General features: G+C 49.2%; 1 protein-coding gene across 4 annotated transcripts in view; it reads left to right on the plus strand.

Moving 5' to 3' along the window:
- VWC2L (von Willebrand factor C domain containing 2 like) overlaps positions 1 to 20,750 on the plus strand; it is a 208,004-nt gene extending 187,254 nt beyond the window's left edge. For 2 of the 4 annotated variants that reach the window (XM_054069932.1, XM_054069931.1), the window contains exon 4: positions 18,637 to 20,747. In XM_054069932.1, the coding sequence (XP_053925907.1) occupies positions 18,637 to 18,785 (149 nt within the window). In that variant the 3' untranslated portion in view covers positions 18,786 to 20,747. Of the gene's footprint in view, positions 1 to 16,505; positions 16,745 to 18,636 lie in introns of those variants that run through there. The other 2 variants (XM_054069935.1, XM_054069933.1) reach the window with 2 other exon arrangements.
- Positions 20,751 to 20,964: the final 214 nt, after the last annotated feature.

Consider the following 20,964-nt stretch of genomic DNA (forward strand, 5'->3'; position numbering starts at 1 on the left):
AAAACATTCCCAACTGGTCGGGTCAAGGCTGCAGTGAGTGTGGAGGTGTTTGTGGACATGGCAGCTTTTAATGAGGTGGTGTTGCTGTCTTTTGGGGGGCTGCTTCAGCCCCTTTTCAGCGTTACCCCCCGCTGTTGGGAGGAGGTTGCCTCTTAGCACAGGGCTTGCAGTGCGTCTCTCACCCTTGGTGCAGGACGGACCCTTTCTGGCAGTGTCACATACCGACGAATGACCACCACATCCCTGGGTGGCGTCAATAACGCATCCAACTTGCCGTAGGGTCTGGTCATGCATTTCACCCCACAGTAGCTGAATTTATTCCTTTCTTAGCTGAAATCAGCTGCCTCCGCTGAGGATTTTGGCTGTGCACCCCAGGAGGAGAGGTCCAGGGTGGAGCAACACCTCACACTTGGACATCAGCAGCCACAAAGTCACGGTGCTTGGACTCCTTAACATAGATAGGCAGCCCATGCGTCATAGGGACGTTTTCCCTCTTTTTGGTGCTCCGGATCATTCATTGCCAGTGCAAAGCCCATTTGCTTGTGTCTCTCATGTCAACCTGCCCTTACGGTTTCACAGGATCCATCCCAAATTTTTCCAGCTGAGAAGTACCTTCAGTAGAGATGACAGTTTATTCACTGGATTTGGCAATCGCTCTGTGGTCTGGGGAAGAAGGATGCAAAATAAGAGTCTGTGGGGTATAAATAGATGCTGTTTGCTCTCAAAAGCATCCACAGGAGGTTTACCAAGCCCTGGCCTGTGCTCGCTGTAAGTATTTAGTCCCACAGCTGATGGTTCATTTGTGATACGGTTCTTAACAGCCCTGTTCTGCAGCATATGTGCTCAGTGCATCGATAACCTGCTGTTCATTAGGGAGTTCCGTCGGGCTGCCCAGCGGCAAAAGTCAGCTCCCCGCCAGCCAAGCAGGACCGGCCGCTAGCAACGAAAAGCCCGAGCCTCGTTTTATCATTCGGCACCATAATCAGTGGCTTTTAATTAAGGCAGAAGGCAATGGGTTGAGGAGGGCGCGGAAAGCGTAGGGAGGAATTGACCACAGCGTAAATAAGATGCCGCGGGGGAGGAGGAAGGGAGAGCGCACGCAGCGAGTGTGCTGGGCGTGACAGCACAAATTGGCTTCATTTAGATGTCAGTGCCCCTCCTTTCTCCTCGCTTCTATCCAGCGAGTACAAAAAGATCCGAAAATAAACCTCCCTGAGCCCTGCTGCCGGATCTCAGCTGCGGTGGGGAGGGCATCTGTCTTGAAAGCACTGGGGCGATGCTGTCTTCAAAACAAACATTTCCCTGGCTCTCTTCTGAGATTAAAACCCTTTCTGAGACGGTGGCGCTGGTTTTTATAGCCCTTTGCATGCTGACTTTCTCACTGTGATCGCTGTGGAGGAATAAAGAGGAGAGGGGGGGGGAAAAAAAAAGGGAAAGGGAAGGAATGAAAGCCAAACTAATAGAGTAACTTCTGGCACTGGCAAGGTTTCATCTTCCAAGGTCAGCCCTGATTGTGTTTGGAGCGTGCTTTGCTCTTTTTAGCAGTTTTGGCTATCGCAGCCGTAGGTACAAAGGAACATTTGGAAATCTGTTCCCAACTTTAGCAAGCGCTAACATCAAGTTACCCAGAGTCCGTCTTTCCTCGCTGGCTGCTGCGGCTCCGTGTTGAGCTTGCTTGGGTTTCCACTCATATTCCCAACAAGGCAGCGGCTGCGTACAGCACAGTGGAGAAGTTAACCAGGCAGGGTGTGCACAAAGCCCTCGCTTTTCTCCAGGATTTCTGCTATCCTTTATTTGTGGGGTTTGGGGCTGGTGTGGATTTTGGGGTGCCTTTCTTTCCATCTTATTTTTTCTACCGCGTGCAGTAGTTGAGCTCAGCTTTTATTCTGTGCATTCAGGAGTACAAGAGGGTGTTTCATTTTCCAGATTAGAAAATGCTCAGAGGTATAATCAGGTCCTTCCACAGTATTTAATTATCCATAATTAAAGGCATCTACACAAAGCACCGGATTTTCAAAGACCCTTCTTGTGCTACATTGCTAATGAATTAAGTAATTAATTGGCATTGAAAAAATACAATAGGATACATTAGTCTTTTAAAGTAAAGCATTTTTTAGGTGTTTTATAAAATCATTAACTTATATCAGGTCAGTAGCTGTTCTAATACCTAAATCCCCCTTCTGGCTTTCAAAATATTTCTGAAGGACAAAATGAACGCAGGAAAAACAAGGCAGGGAATACTTGCTAACAAGTGTGAAGGCACTCGGAAACGGGGAATTGTCGGGAGAGATGGTGAGCAAGAAATGACCACGAGTGTTTTTCATTTGGCAGTCATTGTCCATCACTTTGCCGCTCTGTCCCGCAGTTCCTTCCCTGTGCCAACGAGGTCTGAACCAATTTCCATCACGTTTGGGAATGCAGTTTGCAGCCTTGAATCTGTCACGTGCCGCAAGTTTTGTTAAGAATAGTGGTGTGCCAAAGAGGAGAGAGTGACCTGAGTGCTTCCTTCACCAAGAGGGTGATGTTGTCCCCACCACACAGCCGAGCAGCACGGCCTTTACTGCAGAAACAAGGGATAGGAGGTGATGACGGGTTTAATTCTCCCAGTAAACCCACAACTAAACATTAGTGGAATGAATCTGTTGGAGTTTTGGGGGTACTGTCTGTCTAATGAAGGTGGAACAGGGGTCTCTGAAGCTGGCCTGCCCTCCCCACCTCTACCTGGGCCAGGAGCATCATCACCTCACGTCTCCGCACCATGACAAAAGCTCCTATAACCAAACCCCAAAGCTTGTAGCTATAGACTAACGAGAGAGGAAAATGTAAGGGCTGCACATCAGGTCAGCATTGTGCTTAGTGTTCCTGTTGTTTACCTTTAGTTTTAACACCCTGTGCCCCCTTGAGCAGCCTCAGTTTCCCCTGTGCACTCCCAACTCCCGCAGGGATGCTGTGATTCTAACAGGCTCTCGACCATTGAGATCCCACTGAGACCACAGAGTGTGTAATAGTTTTATCTGGTAATTAAATAATAAAAATAGAGTGGCAAAATGAGGTAACAAAGCGTTCTGAAAACTTGGGGGGAAAGATGCAGCACCGCCATGCATTTTCAGCAGCCATTCATCGTTCCTAGTGCACAATAACTATCGTGCCCTGGCACATCAGCACAATATCACATGGCATCTGCTTGACTATAAAAGCCCACATAGATTGTGGTAATGCATTTTGTAGTGGTGCCCAGAATTATTAGCGAAAGAGAGGACAATCCTTTTCCGTTTGATGATTTTGTTAAATGCAACTATTCACATGCAAAACCAGCAGCACTTATTTTATTTTTATTAGCAACCCGACTCTTTGGACGGCGTGATCAGAAAGCATTGTGCAAATGCCATGGATACCGTTACATTCAGGTAGCATAATGGGCCCTCGGAAGAGCAAAATCTGGGGACAAAGCGTGGATTAAAGCTGCTTCTGCAGCTGTTAGAGAATCAGGGCAGGTCCCAGCAGAAGGGTTTAGGAGTCTCTTTGTTCACAGAATCATTTAGGTTGGGGAAGACCTCTAAGATCATCATCTCTGTGTGTCTCACCTGTCCATCAGACCAAGATGTGCCCGTCCTTGCAGTGGTTTGCTCCCCGTGTGTGTGCTTTCAAGGTCCCATCCATCCTTCCCTACCCCTTCCTCCACCTCCTGTTCCACCAGTTGCCGCAGATTTCAGCACAGCGGCGCCGTGTCGTGTCTCTCACAGCAAACTCATTGCGGTGGAGTCAGTGGGGAGGGGTTTTCTCGAGTTTCTTTTTCCATGTTCCCAGATAGGGAATTAAATTCTCCAAATGAATTAAGAAATTCTATTTCTGTCATTGCGGTTGTTGCCTTTCTCTGGGCAATCCGTTGTTTGTGTGGATTTGCATAGGAGCACTAGATTTCCTGTTGCAGCCCGACCTGAAGGCTGAGGCGGGATTACACCCAGCAGACTTAGAAGGATGGAAAAAAGGCACATCCAAAGGATGCTGCTGCTTGGCTTTGTTAGACATCCTCCAGGAGAGTCCACCCTTTGCCTGGAAAGGGGATCTTTGGTGACTGAATTATGTGTCTGGCCTTTATGTGCATATTTGTTCATTAAATCCATCTCTCCCTTGCGTCTTGCCCACCCATGGCCCGTCATTTCGGTGTCCAGGAGGGTGTGGAACAGTGGTGAAGATGGCAGGAGATGGGCTTGCTGTGTCACACAAAGGGTGAAAATCAGGTTCTGCATAAAACCGGCAGCAGAAAACCCAGCAACTCAAACAGGAGCTGGGAGAAGAAAGAAATGGGTTCAGAAGCCGCTCTCTCCTTACATGAAAAGTCTTTGCTTTGCTTTGAAGTTCCATTTCTAACACAACCCCACGTTCAAGACCTTCATCAGAAACAGCTGTTGCCAGGTGGAAAAAAAAAGAAGGAGGAGGGGACTGTGCTGATGTTCTTAAAGAATCGCATTTCATCTCACACTGGGGGAAAGGCATAAATGCATTTTTTTTCCTATTGACACATTCCTGCGGTCATTGGGATTGCGAGGAAGCGAGGTGAAGGTTCCTTCTGAGTGTGTGGTTTCCTGCAGCTGAAGACCCCTGCACAGGGGTTTACTGATACCACCAGACAACCATTGCCACAACTAATGTGCGTAGTTGGGTTTTCCGTTGGGTTTCACACCTAAATGCAGAATGTAAAGGTATAGTAATCCTGATTCTTGCCTCTTCTAACCCTGCCCCCTATTTTGCATTTTTTTTCCCCTCCTGTTTCATACAAAATTAGCACAGTCACTGTTTCCACTTCATACCCACGCCATAAAACATCGTGCACAGCTGTAGTGACCAAGTTAGATTCAATTCTGGCTCTGTATTGAGTTGACGTGCAGCCAGCTCGCTTCCATAGATCATCTGTGATTGCAGTTAAGGATGAAATACTGTTTTAATTCTTACACCAAATGTGGGGTTTTTTCTGAAGAAAAAAGACATAAAAATGTTAAAATGGGCCATAAAAATCATTAAATTTTCACACCAAGCACAACCAGGAGGTGAATAAGTTGGCTAAAAGCTCCAAAGACCCAGAGAGAAAGTCCCAGTTGTTATTCTTTTGTTGTTAACCTTCGCCTCTGAATGGAGATATCCAGGCAGAGAGCAAAGACCTGGTACTTTGGCAATCAAGGGTTATTTTGCCACTCGCTTCGCTAGATAAGAGATTCCCCTTCAGTTTTCTCCCAGCTGGTGTCCAAGGACGGCGTCCTGCGAGGTTGATGGGGCCAGATGAACATCCAGCCAAGTCACCAGCTCAGTTTGCCCCTCCACAGCCCAATTCCTTTCCTGGGTGACTTGGGAAAAAGCAGCTATAAGGGCACGATCACCATGCGATCCCATGGCACGTGTTGTCCCATGGCTGCTCTTGGCACAAAGGTGGTGAGGTCAAGGCAGCAGAAGCACAACAGCACCATATATATATATATATATATATACACATATGAGCTGGCAATGCTCACTCACAGCCCAGAAGCCAACCGTGTCCTGGGCTGCATCAAAAGAAACGTGTCCAGGAGGTCAAGGGAGGTGATTCTGCCCCTCTATTCCTGTATTGTGAGACCTCGTCTGGAGTATCGTGTGCAGTTCTGGAATCCTCAACATAAGAAGGAGATAGAACTGTTCGAGGTGCAGAGGAGACTACAAAGGTGATCCTCCCATACGAGGACAGGCTGAGAGAGTTGGGATTGTTCAGCCTGGAGAAGAAAAGGCTCCGAGGAGATCTCGTAGTGACTTTCCAGTACGTGAAGGGGCTACAAGAAAGTTGGAGAGGGACTTTTTACAAAGGCTTGGAGTGATAGGACGAGGGGTGATGGGTATAAACTGGAGAGGGGCAGATTTAGACTGGATAAAAGGAGGAAATTCTTCACCATGAGAGTGGTGAGGCCCTGGCACAGGTTGCCCAGGGAAGGTGTGGCTGCCCCATCCCTGGAGGTGTCCAAGACCAGGTTGGATGGGCCTTGGGCAGCCTGATCCAGTGGGAAGTGTCCCTGCCCATGGCAGGGGGGTGGATCCCTTAAAGGGATCTTTAAGGTCCCTTCCAGCCCAAACTATTCTATGATTCTATGATATATATAAATATACACATAGATATGCATATGTATACACACATACTCTAGATACATATTTCTTCAGTTAAAAGTTTAGCCTCTGGAATTTTCAGCTTTCCTTCCCATTGACTGCTGGTTTTCCCTGTAACATTGTTAGCTGATGCAGTATTTTATTGGTATTTTCATTAATTGATTTCTTTGAAATTAATCTATCTGATACCAGCTGCAAAAGGAAAAAAAACCACCTCACTTTATTTGCCATGTTTCAACCATTATAAGAATTCACGTACCTTCAGCGCTGCTGGAGTTCATTTTGGAAAATATCTATTTAGACAAGTTTTTAAAAGCCTATTACTTACCTGAAAGGTTATAATGACCTCGGAGTAACTTTCATTGCCCACAATTAAAATCAACCTCTATGGTTTTTTTTTTAAATATATGATATTCTCCCAAAGCTTTATGCCGTCTGCAAAGAGGTTTTTATGAGCTAATCCTTTTCGTTTGGTCAGGTAAGTGTGAAACATGCATTGCTATCACTTAATAGATAGTTATTGCTGCCTTTGAGGTGTTACTGTTTTCCCTCTTCAACCTTCAATGTACACGGTGAAAGTCTGATTCGGAAAAGCTGTTTCATATGCACAGTGCAATGCTGAGCACCTTCCCTGGGCATTTTTTTTACCATAAGCTAAAATTTTCCATGCTGATGAAGGTATTTGCATACATAGATCCGTTTACAATGAAGAGGAATTTGGTGCGTAAACCCCATCGGTGGCTTTGGAAATGCCAGCCTGCATTTTCTATGAAAAGATGGGAGGGAAACCTTATATTTAAGGCTAGGTTTATAGCCCGATGATTTGCTCTTCTGCTGTCTGGGAGCTGATCCTGAGACACGCCGCGTATTGGCTTCTCCATGACTTTGTGGTTGTGCTTCAAAGCTGCCCTCAATTCAGGTGTATGATTTGGTTGGCAAAGTGTGTGGCTTATTATTATGAGTTTTATATTATGAATTTTATATTAATTAATTTTATATTAATTAATTTTATATTAATTTGCGCTACTGCAATGCCTAATCCTGCTGGTCAACAGTCTAGAACACGCCGCTGGAGTAGAAACCCAGTAGAATGGGGAAAGGTTTTGCAGGGAGCTCGAGATGCGCTCAGATGTGCTTCCAGCTTTGGGTTTAGTGCACTTGGGATCAGAAACAGAGGCTGGATGGACAGGATGGAGCGAAATGCCCATATGATGAGGCAAATACCCTTAATCTAAAGCAGTGAGAGTGCACCTCTTGCCCTATCTTCTTTAGCACGCCCCTATTTTCTTTACCATGTCCAGATCAGGTTTTTTTAGGTTATCTGCACTAGTCTTGGCATGCTAAAAGTTGATTAAATAGATCTGTCCTCACGGTTGAGACTCCTGGAAGTTTCTTATTGTGTCTCAATCCACAATATTCCTGCTGGAGGAAAGGTTCTGCCCCTTCTGGGCTTTAACCCTGGGAATTGCCCAGGTTAACGTCCCCTTCACAGAATCACAGAATCACCAGGTTGGAAAGGACCCATTGGATCATCGAGTCCAACCATTCCTAACACTCCCTAAACCATGTCCCTAAGCACTTCATCCACCCGTTCCTTAAACACCTCCAGGGAAGGCAACTCGACCACCTCCCTGGGCAGCTGTTCCAATGCCGATGACTCTTTCTGTGAAGAATTTTTTTCTGATATCCAACCTGAACCTCCCCTAACGCAGCTTGAGGCCATTCCCTCTTGTCCTGCCCCCTGTCACCTGGGAGAAGAGCCCAGCTCCCTCCTCTCCACAACCTCCTTTCAGGCAGTTGTAGAGAGCAATAAGGACTCCCCTCAGCCTCCTCTTCTCCAGGCTAAACAACCCCAGCTCTCTCAGCCGCTCCTCGTCAGACGTTCTCCAGCCCCTCACCAGCTTTGTTGCTCTTCTCTGGACACGCTCCAGAGCCTCAACATCCTTCTTGTGGTGAGGGGTCCAGAACTGAACACAGTATTCGAGGTGCGGTCTCACCAGTGCCGAGTACAGAGGGAGAATAACCTCCCTGGACCTGCTGGTGACCCCATTTCTGATCCAAGCCAAGATGCCGTTGGCCTTCAAGGTTGGCCCTTGTACCTGCCGGCAGCAGCGTCGTCTGCCAGTCATTGGCAACGCTTGTGGCTGATCTGTTTTCTGCAGCTGTATGGAACATGCATTTTCTCCATCACCTCCATGTTATCTACGCTGCAGCGAGCTGTGCCAAACATCTACTCGAGAGCTTTGTTGCTGCCCCGGTGTGGGCACTGCTCAGGGATGGGCAGGTTGGAGGCACCCATCAACCTTGAGCTTGGTCGTGCTCATCCCACAAGCACAGTTGGTGAAGAGAGAAGTGGGGCTGCGATTTTCAGCTGGTGCTTTTTAACTGTCAAAGAGCCACTGCCTTTATTTAACTTGCTGAGTGATAATCTCAAGTCTGTCTGCACAGCTCGGATCTGTATTGGTGCTGGTAGACATCACCGCTCCTAAACAGACTGCTTTTAAATTGCACCCATAGATCTTCCTTGCACCAAAACATTCCCACTCCAGTATTTAGTGATGCCTGAAGTTGTGTCTCCACATCAAATTAAGTAACTGCGCTATCAATAAGGAGGAGTAATGCGGTGTATTCCCTTCTGGATGTCTCCCTGTCCCTCATTTGTTTGCTGCTCCTGATTAAGATGGATAACGAACTATTGGTAATTTTCTAAGCGCGGTGCAAAGCAGCGAGGATTAAATTAATCTGTGTCACTGGAAGCCAGGTCATAATTTACGGAACTCGAGTGGGTCCTCTGCATTCATTAGACTCCGAGGCAGTGGGTGCTTGGGTTGTCTTAGCAAAGCCCGGATGATGTGAACATCTCCGCATGGGGAGAGCCAGAAGGGGACACGGGACACCAGATCCCTGTCCCACTGGGCTGCAGGTGTGTTTTATCTCATTTATTGTGCTGGCTCTCAGGGGAAAGGCTGAGTTTGCCCTGAATTTAGCTTTTCAGCTCGCTTTCTCTTCTTCAATGCACTCCTTTTAATGATGTAGGGCTTTCTTGGAGTGAGCAACTTGCATTTAGATTGGAGGATACTGCAGAGATAGATATATATATATATATATATAACGCAGAGACTAAATAACTTTTAGGCATCTTCAGGCACCCAGCAATGTGAATTATGTCTGGAAAAACCTCTCGTGTAAGTAGGCAGTGCTTTAGAAAGGCTGTTAGCATCGTCTTGTAAGGAGTGAGATATGCAGGAACGATGGAAAAGAGCTGCAGACCGGCTTTGAAGGGGATTAATTCTTTGGGGCAATGGTCCACAAGATCAAAAGCTCCTGGATGGCTAGAAGATATCACCAGTTGTCTCCAGGGAGCTTTTGGCCAGCTCCAGGGAGGGTTGTCCACAAATTAAAAAAAAAAGAAGGCTCTCATTTTCCAATGCTTTAGACAATGGAGTGAAATTTGGGGCGTTTATTGGAGGTGCCCATGTGTGCCTGGATGAGGCAGCAAGGGAGGAGTGAACCGTGCATTTTGTGGTTACCTCAAGGAGGTGACACTGGTTACCACAGCTAAGAGCCATCATCGTACCCAAAAGTAGAAACATCCCAGGCAGAAGGTGGCCTTGTCACACAAATGTCACTTAAATTCATAGAATCATAGAATAGTTCAGGTTGGAAGGGACCTTAAAGATCATCCAGTTTGATCCTCTCTGTCATGGGCAGGGACGCTTCCCACTGGATCAGGTTGCTCAAAGCCCCATCCAACCTGGCCTTGGACACCTCCAGGGATGGGGCATCTACAATTTCCCTGGGCAGCCTGGGCCAGGGCCTCAACACTCTCATCGTGAAGGATTTCCTCCTTAGGTCTAGTGTAAATCTTCCCCTCTCCAGTTTGTAGCCATTCCTCCTTGTCCTGTCACTACTTTACAAAAATTCCCTCCCCAGCTTTCTTGTATGACCCTGAATTCCTGAGCAGAGGATGAAGAGGGACTGCAGGGCCCACCACTAGCTCTGTGCTTGCTCACATCTCCTCCCCAAAGCTTCCTGTGCCTGTCTTGGTGTTCTTCCCTCACAGAGGAGGATGGGATGAAACCCACGGTGATTTCATCCCAGCACGTGTTTGCTCATGTGCCTGCTGCCAAAAAAACAGCATCGCTTTTGGCTTCCTTCCCCCGTTCACTGCCCGTCCCACCATGAGATGGAGCCCACCCGCCTGCCAGATGGAAGACACCACGTTTCTGGCAGCTGCTGTGCTGGGTAGGGCTTCCTTATACCCACAGGATGCGATTGCCATCCAGCAGGTCTGCGGCAGCGCGGCGGGAAATTAGCAGACGATGGCTTGTTTGTGCTGGTGATCAACTTTCCCCTACCCACGCTGCAAACATTGACGTGCTCCAGCGAGCGGGGCTTCCCAACTGAGATGTGCAGCCGATGAGCCTTTGAGTGGCAGATGGCTCTGTGAAGTGTTTTGCTTACGGCGGTGACGACTGACACCTCCAGCATCGCCCGCGTGCCTGCTGTAGGGATTCTTAATTTGCGGAGGTGAGGCTGATGTGGTTTGGTGGACTCGGCTCCCAGTCCCTCCCGAAGATGGAGCAGCTTCCAGACTCTCGGGGTGGTGGGTGAGGCGTTGCTGCAGCGTCTGTGTTTGGGTGCAAGCAGCTTAGGAGCACAATTCTGCTGATGGAGAGGGTGAGAGGGCTGGATAGGAGCTTTCAAAGTCTTGCTGGTGAACTCAGTGGGGTCACTGACGTGAGACAATCCCGTCTCCAGCCCCTGCTTGTTTGCAGGTTGGGTGATTGGATGGTGATGGACTCGGGAGCCCAGAGGGATATTTTCATCTGCTGTATGTATTGGGAACATGTGGGCTGAATAGATGTCCTATAATCTGCAAAAAGCTGTGTCCTCTGTAGTCTGGGAGACATGGACATCAGCGCCAGGAGCAGAGCCACGGTGTGCTCCCTTCTCTCCTGCCACCACCAAGAAACAATTGGCCACAGACCAGGGATTAGACCTGGGTGTTATTGGGGTATAAATTCACCTCTGCACATGCCACAGTCGTGGTAGCCCCTTTTCTGGTGCACCCTTGGCCTTCAGCGGTGCTTTGAGCCAGGACTTTCAGCTTCGGCCTCTTTCTAACACGAAAGAGCTCCAGGGTTGTTATCTTTTCGTGAAGTTTTCAGCCCCACATGCAGAGCATCACCAAATTTAATTTTCAATAAGGCAAAACTCAGCATCATCAGCTGACGTCTTTATGTCTCACCTCCAGCTTCACCCGCTGCCTTCTCCTCCCCCTGGGGAGAGGTGAGGGGCAGGCAGCCTTGGTACCAGGCAGCAAAACTGAGAGTCCTTCTCTCCATGACTCATTAATTAAAGCCACAAGTTGAGCTGTTTCCTTGCACTCTGAAGTGATCACATAAATAGCGTTGACAGCGCTAGATGAACATTTGGAAAGATCCTGCTGGATCAGCACAGAGGAGCTGCACGAACCTCCAGAAACAGGAGTTGTCATTAAAAACAAGATGCTGTTTTTCCTTCCCTCTGAGCACAGAGTTCAGCCCGGACATGGATAAAGTCCAAGGGTGCAGGCAGCCGATGATTTCTGCCCTCTGCACTAGCATTTCAGCTGTGGTCTGCCTCTTTCTCTGCTTGGCATCCTTGTGTAGGTTTTGGGGTGTCATCTTGAGCTCGTCGTTGCTTTGCGAGTGGTTGTGTCAACCGAGCGATGCTGGGTGTGCTGGAGGCCAGCGCCGGAGACCACGTGGCTTACGGAGTGGGACGGCCATAGTGAAGACTATGAGATGCATGTTTTGTGGAGACGTGCAAAGCAAAATCCTCCTTCCCACTGAGAAGACACTTGGCCACGTTCAGTAGGAACAGCTGCCCCAGTTCGGTGTGACTTGCCAGCAGTAAATTCCCTTGCTCTATTGCATTTGCAGTCGAGCTCCAAAAGCAGATTCGTTGAGGCTCGTTCAGCTGAATGAGCATCCATGGGGATGCTTTCAGGTTGTATCCATTCCTAAATACTGTCGGGAAACACCACCATCTTCTGTTTATCCCCTGTGACTTTAATTGTGGGGTACAGCCTGAAGGCTGGCTGGCTAAATTGAGTTGCTATTTAGCAGCTATCTAAACTACCAGTGCGAGGTAGATAAGCGGAGCCATAAGCACCTCTCTCCTCGACAACATTATCCGTTGACTGGCTGTGCTAAATTCTCTTGGAGTCAGCCGTAATATTTCCTAAAGGGATGTGGAGGCTTTTAAAGGAGTGGTGGGAGACATAAGATTGTCATCAGATAATATTTAACTAAGAGGAAAATACCACTCTTTGCTGGAATTTGATGTTGTACCATGAGAAGTTTAAGTGAAGGCGATGAGCTTTGCCTGGTGCAAGATGCTATTCAGGGCAAATCTGAATATCACAGTTGGCCTGAAGTGATCCGTGTTTGCTCGCGGTGCTTAACATTTTCTTTCCTTTTATTGCTTCTTTGCGCACACGAAGCCAAACTCAGAGCTTCTGTAAGCCACAGGCAAAGCCATCGAGTTCAGTAAAACCAACCCAAGAAGCAGCTGGGAGCAGCCTGCAGCCCCTGGGAGCCGGGCTAGCATTTGATGCTGAGCGATTCCAAAGCATCAGCGCGACACCATGCACTCAACGGCGTTCAAGAGCATCAAACTCCACACTCCTGCTGTTTCTACCTTTACTCACCATTCGCGTGGGGTGCGCTTGAATTCAGATATTTTCCCTGTGGTGGGAACCATGCAGAGGAGATGGGTTGGTCTCTCCTTTTACGTTTGGGACATGAGATTTTCCCAGCATGAGAGCATCCGTTTTGGACTGCTTTGAGGTGCCACTGAGTCCTGAGAGGACTTGATCTCACACTCCTGAGTGGCACTGCATGATGTAGGAGTGCATTAATGCCTGTGCATGGAATTAGAGGAATTCCCTTCGTAGAGGGGGTGCAATTCAGCAGCACAACGTGGGGCGTCACCCAAGTATCTGCTCTCACACAGACAGTTGCAAAATTTGCCATCACTCTTCCCAAACAAGCCATGTATGATTTGTCTCTCTGCGCTACATCTCTCCTGTCAAAACAGCATCTGAATGCCCCTAATAGATCTCCATAAAAATCTTCACAGTTGTTCTAGCAAACAGCCTGGAGTGCTGCGCTCTTTTATGAGTATTAATTATGTTAAGCAAAGCAAATCTCACAATTACGTTGTCTGTGGGAGCAGCAAACTTCTCCCATCAGTCTCCTCGAGCAAGGAAAAGAGAGATTACTGTGCTGTTTGCATCGCAGTCATGGTTTAAGATGCTTTTACAAAGACCAGGACACCAGCCCTTGCCCAAAGCAGCTTTTTGTTCCTCCTGCTATTACCATAAGTAACTTTCTTGATGTGCTTGACGGGTCATCAAGTGGTTTTGAGTAGCGTCTTCCTTTGAATAATAAAAAAAACCGCGTCACTGTGCTGTTTTGTCCCTTTCTTTGTGATTTTTAACATCAGTTTGGCAGATCCTGGTCTCAGTCTGTTTCTCCAAGCAACACAAAGCCACAGTAGGAGAAGCTTAGGACAGTCTTCAGCAGCGTGGGGTTGGGACGCTGAGCTTTTGGAATGTTGGGAGGCTGATCTAATCGTAGAATGGTTTGGGTCAGAAGGGACCTCAAAGGCCATCCGGTTCCATCCCCTGCCATGGGCAGGGACACCTCCCACTGGATCAGGCTGCTCCAAGCCCCATCCAACCTGGCCTTGAACCCCTCCAGGGATGGGGCAGCCACCACTGCTCTGAGCAACCTGTTCCAGGACCTCCCCGCTATCACAGGAAAACATTTCTTCCCAAAATCTCATCTCAATCTCCCCTCTTTCAGCTTAAAAATGGAAGAAAAAGAAATATTGGAGAACTTAAAGGCAACCAGTTAGAGCAAAACCTTTGCTTCTTGCTGTGGGATCCGGTTGTGGCCTCATAAGCCGCAGCGGTGTGAAGCCACGTAGCGTCCCCAGGTGCTGGATGTTGTCTCCGTTAGCTGTCAGCTCTATGAAACCCTGAGGTTGCTGGGAAACTCCCTGGTGGCTTCCATAGAAAATGCCACTTGTTTGGGGCGTATTCCTCTGAATTCCAGCAGCGCAGTGTGCTCTGAGTGCCTCTATCTCATACCTGAGCTGTGAGTGCGACGCTCACTGCCTCTCGTTTTGGACAAACAGGACCTGGACAGGCTGGAGAAGTGGGGCTGTGAGAACCTCATGAGGTTCAACAAGGCCAAGTGTAAGGTCCTGCACCTGGGTCGGGGCAATCCCCGTTTCAGTGCCCGATGGGAGATGATGTGATTGAGAGCAGCCCTGAGGAGAAGGACTTGGGGATGCTGGGGGAGGAGAAGCTCGACATGAGCCGGCCACGTGCGCTCGCAGCCCAGAAGGCCAACTGTATGCTGGGCTGCATCAAAAGAAGCGTGGCCAGCAGGGATTCTGCCCCTCTACTCCTCTCTTGTGAGGCCTCATCTGGAGTATTGTGTCCAGTTCTGGAATCCTCAAAAATAAGAAGGAGATGGAGCTGTTGGAACTGGTCCAGAGGAGGCTACAAAGATGATCTGAGGACTGGAGCACCTCCCATTCGAGGACAGACTGAGAGAGTTGGGGTTGTTCAGCCTGGAGAAGAGAAGGCTCTGAGATCTTATAGCGACCTTCCAGTACCTGAAGGGGCTCCAGGAAAGCTGGGGAGGGGCTGTTTTCTGGGGATAGGATGAGGGGCAATGGATATAAACTGGAGAGGGGCAGATTTAGACATAAGGAGGAATTTCTTTATGGTGAGAGTGGTGAGGCACTGGGGTGGGTTGTCCAGGGAAGTTGTGGCTGCCTCATCCCTGGAGGTGTTCCAGGTGGGTTGGATGGGTCTTGGGCAGCCTGAGCCAGTGGGAGGTGTCCCTGCCCATGGCAGGGGGTGGAACTGGATTATCTTTAAGGTCTCTTCCAACCCGAACTATTCTATGATTCTGAGAGCTCAGGTGATGTTTAACCAGCCAGCCCAGGGATGCTCGGTGATACTTCAGCAGGGGGTGGTTTGGCCATGCCTTGTTCCTCCCAGTGTTCAGTCCCTCAGATTTACCCAAAATAGCTGTTTTTTTTTTTCCTTTTCACCTCGCCCAGACCCTTTGTGGGGACTGGCAGCATCCCAAGGATTTTCCGTCAGACACAGAGATGCTTGCCAGGTCTCTCCTGGCTTGATAGATGCCAGAGATCAAAGGGCAGATTATTAGTGTTTAATTACTATATTGCAGAGCTGCCCTGTGTCCTTGGTTGGGGCAGGGACGTTGCTGCTCTCTCCAGAATGCGTCATTCCCTCATCCATCCACAGGCACGGGCGATGCTTTTAGTACACCCCACCACTGCTTTTCACCTCAGTGTCTGCTTTCTGCTTCTCAGCTCTTCTTCAGGAAGAAATTCGTCATGATGAGGGTGGTGAGGCCCTGGCCCAGGTTGCCCAGAGCAGTGGTGGCTGCCCCATCCCTGGAGGGGTTCAAGTCCACGTTGGATGGGGCTTGGAGCCCCTGATCCAGTGGGAGGTGTCCCTGTCCATGGCAGGGGTGGAACTGGATGATCTTTAAGGTTCTTTCCAACCCAAACCATTCTGTGATTCTGGGACAGGTACATTAATGAGGAATGTTTTAATGCTTTTTTTTTTCCAAATGACTTCCCCAGAGAAGCTCACGAGGGAGAAGGGACCCGGAGCTGCCTCGAGGAGGAAGGGCAGAAGGGCAGCTGTGGCTGTGATGGAGCAGCTGTGGGATGAACAGACAAGCAGGACACAAGGACAAATAAGCTTTTCCCGAGTTTGCAGTTCTATATCAGCCAATCCAAACTCACTCACCCTCAGCTGACCACGACCCACGCTGTGCTCTGCCCTCGCAGTGGTTCAGTGCATAGATGCAGCCAAAACCCCATCGAGGGGGCACAGGGTCCCCAAATCTGTGGCAGGCGGCGAAGGTTTGCCCATCTGTGAGCGAGAAGCCACGCTGACTCCTATCACTTTTGGCCTCACGCGTGTTTTCCGCTGTGCTGAAGAGGCCAGAAGCGTTACAAATCCCCAATAGTGAGAGGGTTGTACCTGGAGACGCACGTGGGAGTTGAGGCAGTATTGGCTTCTCAAATGAGATGATTAACGGGCAGCCGCGGGGCAACAAGGGAGAAAACAATCTTCCCCTTTCCAAGAGGAAACCTCTTGTTTAAATTTTAATGAAAAGGTTTTTTTGCTCTGGGTGCACGGAGCAGGTTGTTGTGTGGAGGCTGCCCATCCTGCCTGGCTCCGGCGTCAGCAGCCAATTGGAGCGTTCTATTAAAGAGGGACGGGCTCCTCCCTCAGCTTTAAATACCACCAGCTACCATTTTCATTGCTTTAGAACCCCAGACATTCGGCAGCAGCAAATGAGGCGACCTGATGGCATATTCTGCGCTGTGAGTGTCATAACTCACCACCACCACCCACGATGAAGCAGAGGATTAACACCTGTGATGATGCCAGCGCAGGGACACAAAGGCCGTGGGAAGATGTAACACCTTCAGTGAGTTGTCAGAGAAATACCACAGGGATTGTGTGTTCTGGAGAGACACCAACCTCAGCAGAAGAACTTTTTCAACCACATGCATGTAAAGAAAAACACATGTAGTAAAATACGCGTGTGTACACATAGAGTTTGGCTTTTCTCTATCACTGTGTGTTCTTTGCTGGTAACTCCTGGCTTTCATGTTCTTTGTGCCATGGGATGATTGAGGTTGGAGGGGACCTTTGGAAGTCTAAAGCCCAGCTCAAAGCAGACCTAAAATCCTCCCACCCAGTGCACTGGTCCTGGCAGACCAGCGTAGCATCAACTCAAGTTCAACAAGTAATGCTGAATTCCCTTGTTTGGAGCAAAAGCCTGCTTCTTCCTGACATCCTGACGGATTCAGGTGCTGCCCAGGTGAAGGAGGAGGCATCATCTCCCTTTAACGGAGAGACACAGACCTCCCAACCTAAACTATTCTATGATTCCTAAGCCACAGGCTGCCTTCCCGGGTCCCACCTGTGGCTGAAGCAGCAGCCCTGGGATACAGCCACCCCCCAAACTCTGATACAGGACCCATGAGGGGCACCTTCTGCTGTGGCTTCATTAAAACTGATGTGAAAAGTTGGTGTAGAGCTGACCTGCATTTGAAGAGACCTTTAATAAAGGCAGGAGGGCACTTAAATACAAACCGAACTCGGGCATCTGAGTTGCTTGTGTCTGGAGAAGCCCAGCGCTGTCAAACTTGTGGCCCGTTGAGCTTAAACACAGGGTCCTGAGGAGCGTCTTAATGAAGTCAGGGCACTAATAAATCAGCAACTTGGAACGTATCGTTCCCTAAGACTATAAAACATGAGACCCCAGTGCTGGGTCGGCTACAGCCCAGCCTCTTTCCAGCCACAAAGGGACCCTATTTTCCCTTTCAAAGAGTCTTACGCTTTATTTTAAGCACTGGTGACTTGTAATTCCGTGTAGCGTATGTGCTCTCATCTTCCGAATGCACCTCGTGCGCGGGAGGCAGGGATTAAAACCCGTGGCCAGCTGAGGGCTGACATTTCAGAGCAGCACTGGAGCCACGAGACACTCTCCAAATGTCTTCACACTTCCCTGATGCCACAAATGCCGCCACCCCAATGGTTTTTTCCATGCGTTGCTGGCACTGACATTAATTCCCAGTGCTAACGGAGTGAGAGGGAAGGAGAAGAGGGGCAGCCCGGCCACGGGCATTCTCCACAGGCTCTTATGAGAAGGAGGAAAATAAGATTCTTGCTGACTTGCTGCTCAGCTTTGATCTTGTGTAATAAAGAAGCCCAAAACCTTACCGATAATACACAGGTTAAAGGAATCACCTGCGAGAAAAAAAAACAATTTTATCGGAAAATTTAATTGGGAAGTAATTATTTTTTGTTAATTCGTTGCTATAAATCATTTCTGGTTAATAGTCCTGAGCTGGTGGAGGTCCCTGGGGGTACTGGGCAGTTGGGCACGGTAGGGACACGGATCAGCTCTGGTCCCTGCAGCTCGGCACGAGCTGGCAGGGCAGCAAAGGCTGGTCTGTGTCCTGATGCTTCTCCTCGTGGTGGCCTTGTCAGAGCCAGATTTTAGGAGAACGCGACGCTGAATTAGTGAGCAAGTGAGCAGAAAAAGCTGAGCGCATCAGTGGGGCATTGGGTGCATTGATGGGGCACCCGATGCCATTGATGCTGGCGGCTGGGTAGAGGGACAGGAGGAGGAAAGTCCCAAGGAACAGGAGAAGGAAAGTTTCAAGGCTTTTTTTTATTTAGTTTAGTGCCTGGAGACAGCCAGAAAAAGTGGTCAGTGTGAAACCTTGGCCGTGAGCGGGCTGGGAGCATCGCTGCAGCCGGAGCCCAGCGAGGGGCTGGGGCTGAGCGCCTGCCTGCTCCAAGGCTCGCAGAGCAGAGCTGCTACACCGCACTTAAAAACAAAAAAAAAAAGGATTTATTTCTGTTACTCCCATGTGTTTCTGCAGGTCCGAACTGCTTTGCAGGAACCACAATCATTCCCGCCGGCATCGAAGTGAAAGTGGACGACTGCAACATCTGCCACTGCCACAACGGGGACTGGTGGAAGCCGGCGCAGTGCTCCAAGCGCGAGTGCCAGGGCAAGCAGGCTCTGTAGCGGCAAATCTTCTCCACCGCCGGGCAAACAACCCACCCATGATGATGATGACGATGACGAAGAAACAGCTTTGACGCCACACATGCGTCCGACCTCCCGCCAGCTGCACCAGGGTCACCAGCAAAAAAACCTGCGATGGTTTCACACAAGCGGAGATTTTACTCGCGGGGAAGGGTCTCCCTCTCCGCCCCCCTCTCCTGCTCTTCTCTTGCTTTACACACTATGTAACCGGTATGTAGGTATCTACTCTGCTTTTGTAATTAACAGTGCTTGGTAGGGATGCGGTGGTCAGATTTGGGGAGGAGAAGGCGAAAATGGCCAACGCAAGTCCTTGGAATGGTGATGCCTCCGAGACGCCGATCGATTCACCGCTCTCACTTTCTACAATGTGGATCACGGGGGTTTCACATTTATTTATTTGAGGGTTTTTTTGCTATTGTGTTTTTGGTTGTTTTTTTTTTTAAAGCCTCTTCCTAAGCTGGGATGATCGAGGCAATACAGCTCTGAGTGAAGCGATGGATCGTTTTGATCGTGTCTCTAAAGGGAGGGGAGCAGTAAGGACAGGAGGGAGGTAGGAATTAAAAGAGGAGGAAGGGTTTAAAGAAACCCCAACTGGGATGTAACCTGCGGAAGGTCCGAGATAGACGCACAGGTATACAACCGGACACTTTAAACACAAGCTGTATCTGTGTTACACTTTCTCCACTGAGTGGGGACAATAAAGTCGAAGACATCTACACAGTCACCGTGACCTTGATCAGAGCACGAGCCAACACCGGCGGAGCGGGCAGGTGGGGGCAGCGAGCCAAAAGCATTGGAAAGGCACCAAGAAAGCAACATTCTGCCCTGGGTTGTCTCTGTGTGATGCCCGGCTGGGGCCTGGGTGGTGGAGCAGAGGGGAGAAGGTTCCACTGCAGGACCTGCCTTGCCCCGTTGCTGTTTTGCTGGCGCTGAGGCTGCTCTTGCTGGAGCCAAAGACACCAGTGTGTTGACTTCAGCGAGAGCGGGACTTGGCTGCCGTGAGTCAAAATGAAAATATTTAACCTCTCCCCTTTGCCCATCACCGATAGGGAGGTTTCCAGAACCATCCCATCACTAAGCCAGCTCGGCTGGTGGGTACATCCCCTTGCTGGAGCACGAGGGAGCTGCTTGGCTCCCACTGAGTCCCGGGAGCATCCGTACTGCTGGGGATAAAGCCGGGGGGGCTGAGGATGGGCTGACCGCATCTGCAGGGATCAGCTCCTGGGAAAGGGTCTCTAGAAAGTGGCAATGCTGTATAGGAGAAGCCCCCCAAGTCCCTGCCAGCAGCCCAGAGTCCCCTTTGGTCTTTTCAGCCCCGGCGCCTCTTGCTTTCTCAGGCTGCATCTTCCAAGCGATACTGTGAGAGAAAAGCCACCGATGTCATTTCCATGGGCGCTTTCCCATCCCTGTCCATGCCCGGTTTGCTGCTTTCTGGTCATGACCATTAGGGTGGTGGCGCTTTCTTTGTTCAGACTCCAGCCCAGCACCTGCTCTGAACGGCGATGGCAGCAAATCCTCCTTACAGCATCCTCCACAGAAATGGCTCAGCACGGTCGGTCTCGGTTTATGCACACTGTTGCCTTTATACTTCTATTTCTTTCCCGTTTTTTTGCATTTTTACCGCTGTGTAGGACGAGCACTGGCGCAGCGATTGCCGTGTTGCAGCTGGGCGTTGGCTTCCTGCGCTTTGAACTGGTCCCATTAAAGAAGTCATCGCCACATTTCTTCGTACGCTGTTGCCTGTCAATGACTATCGGGTTTCGAGACTTTCAAACAATAGTGTGCCTGAAACTAGTGAGGAAAAAAAAAAAACAAACTATTCTGTAAAACACGGGGGGAGGGGGAGGTCTAGAATATTTGATGTGTAAAAGACTATATTATTAAAAAATTATTTTGTTAAATATAAAGTGTGTGAACCAGCAAAAAAAAAACCAAAAAAACAAAAACAAACAAACCCAAAACTATATATTTGTGGTGTATTTTACTGTGCTGACCATCAGCCCCTCAAGCTCCCGGTTCCCCATCGCATCCTTTACTCCAGACCCCGATTCTGCAGCGTTGGTGAGTGCGGAAACGTGGATGGGGTGGGAGGAGCGGACTCAGAACGTGGAAATGGCTGTGAAAGTCTTACGGATGGGATCAGTTCCTCAGCGGTTAA

This window comes from Cuculus canorus, chromosome 6, assembly GCF_017976375.1.
Source record: "Cuculus canorus isolate bCucCan1 chromosome 6, bCucCan1.pri, whole genome shotgun sequence".
In the NCBI taxonomy this organism is placed as follows: domain Eukaryota; kingdom Metazoa; phylum Chordata; class Aves; order Cuculiformes; family Cuculidae; genus Cuculus; species Cuculus canorus.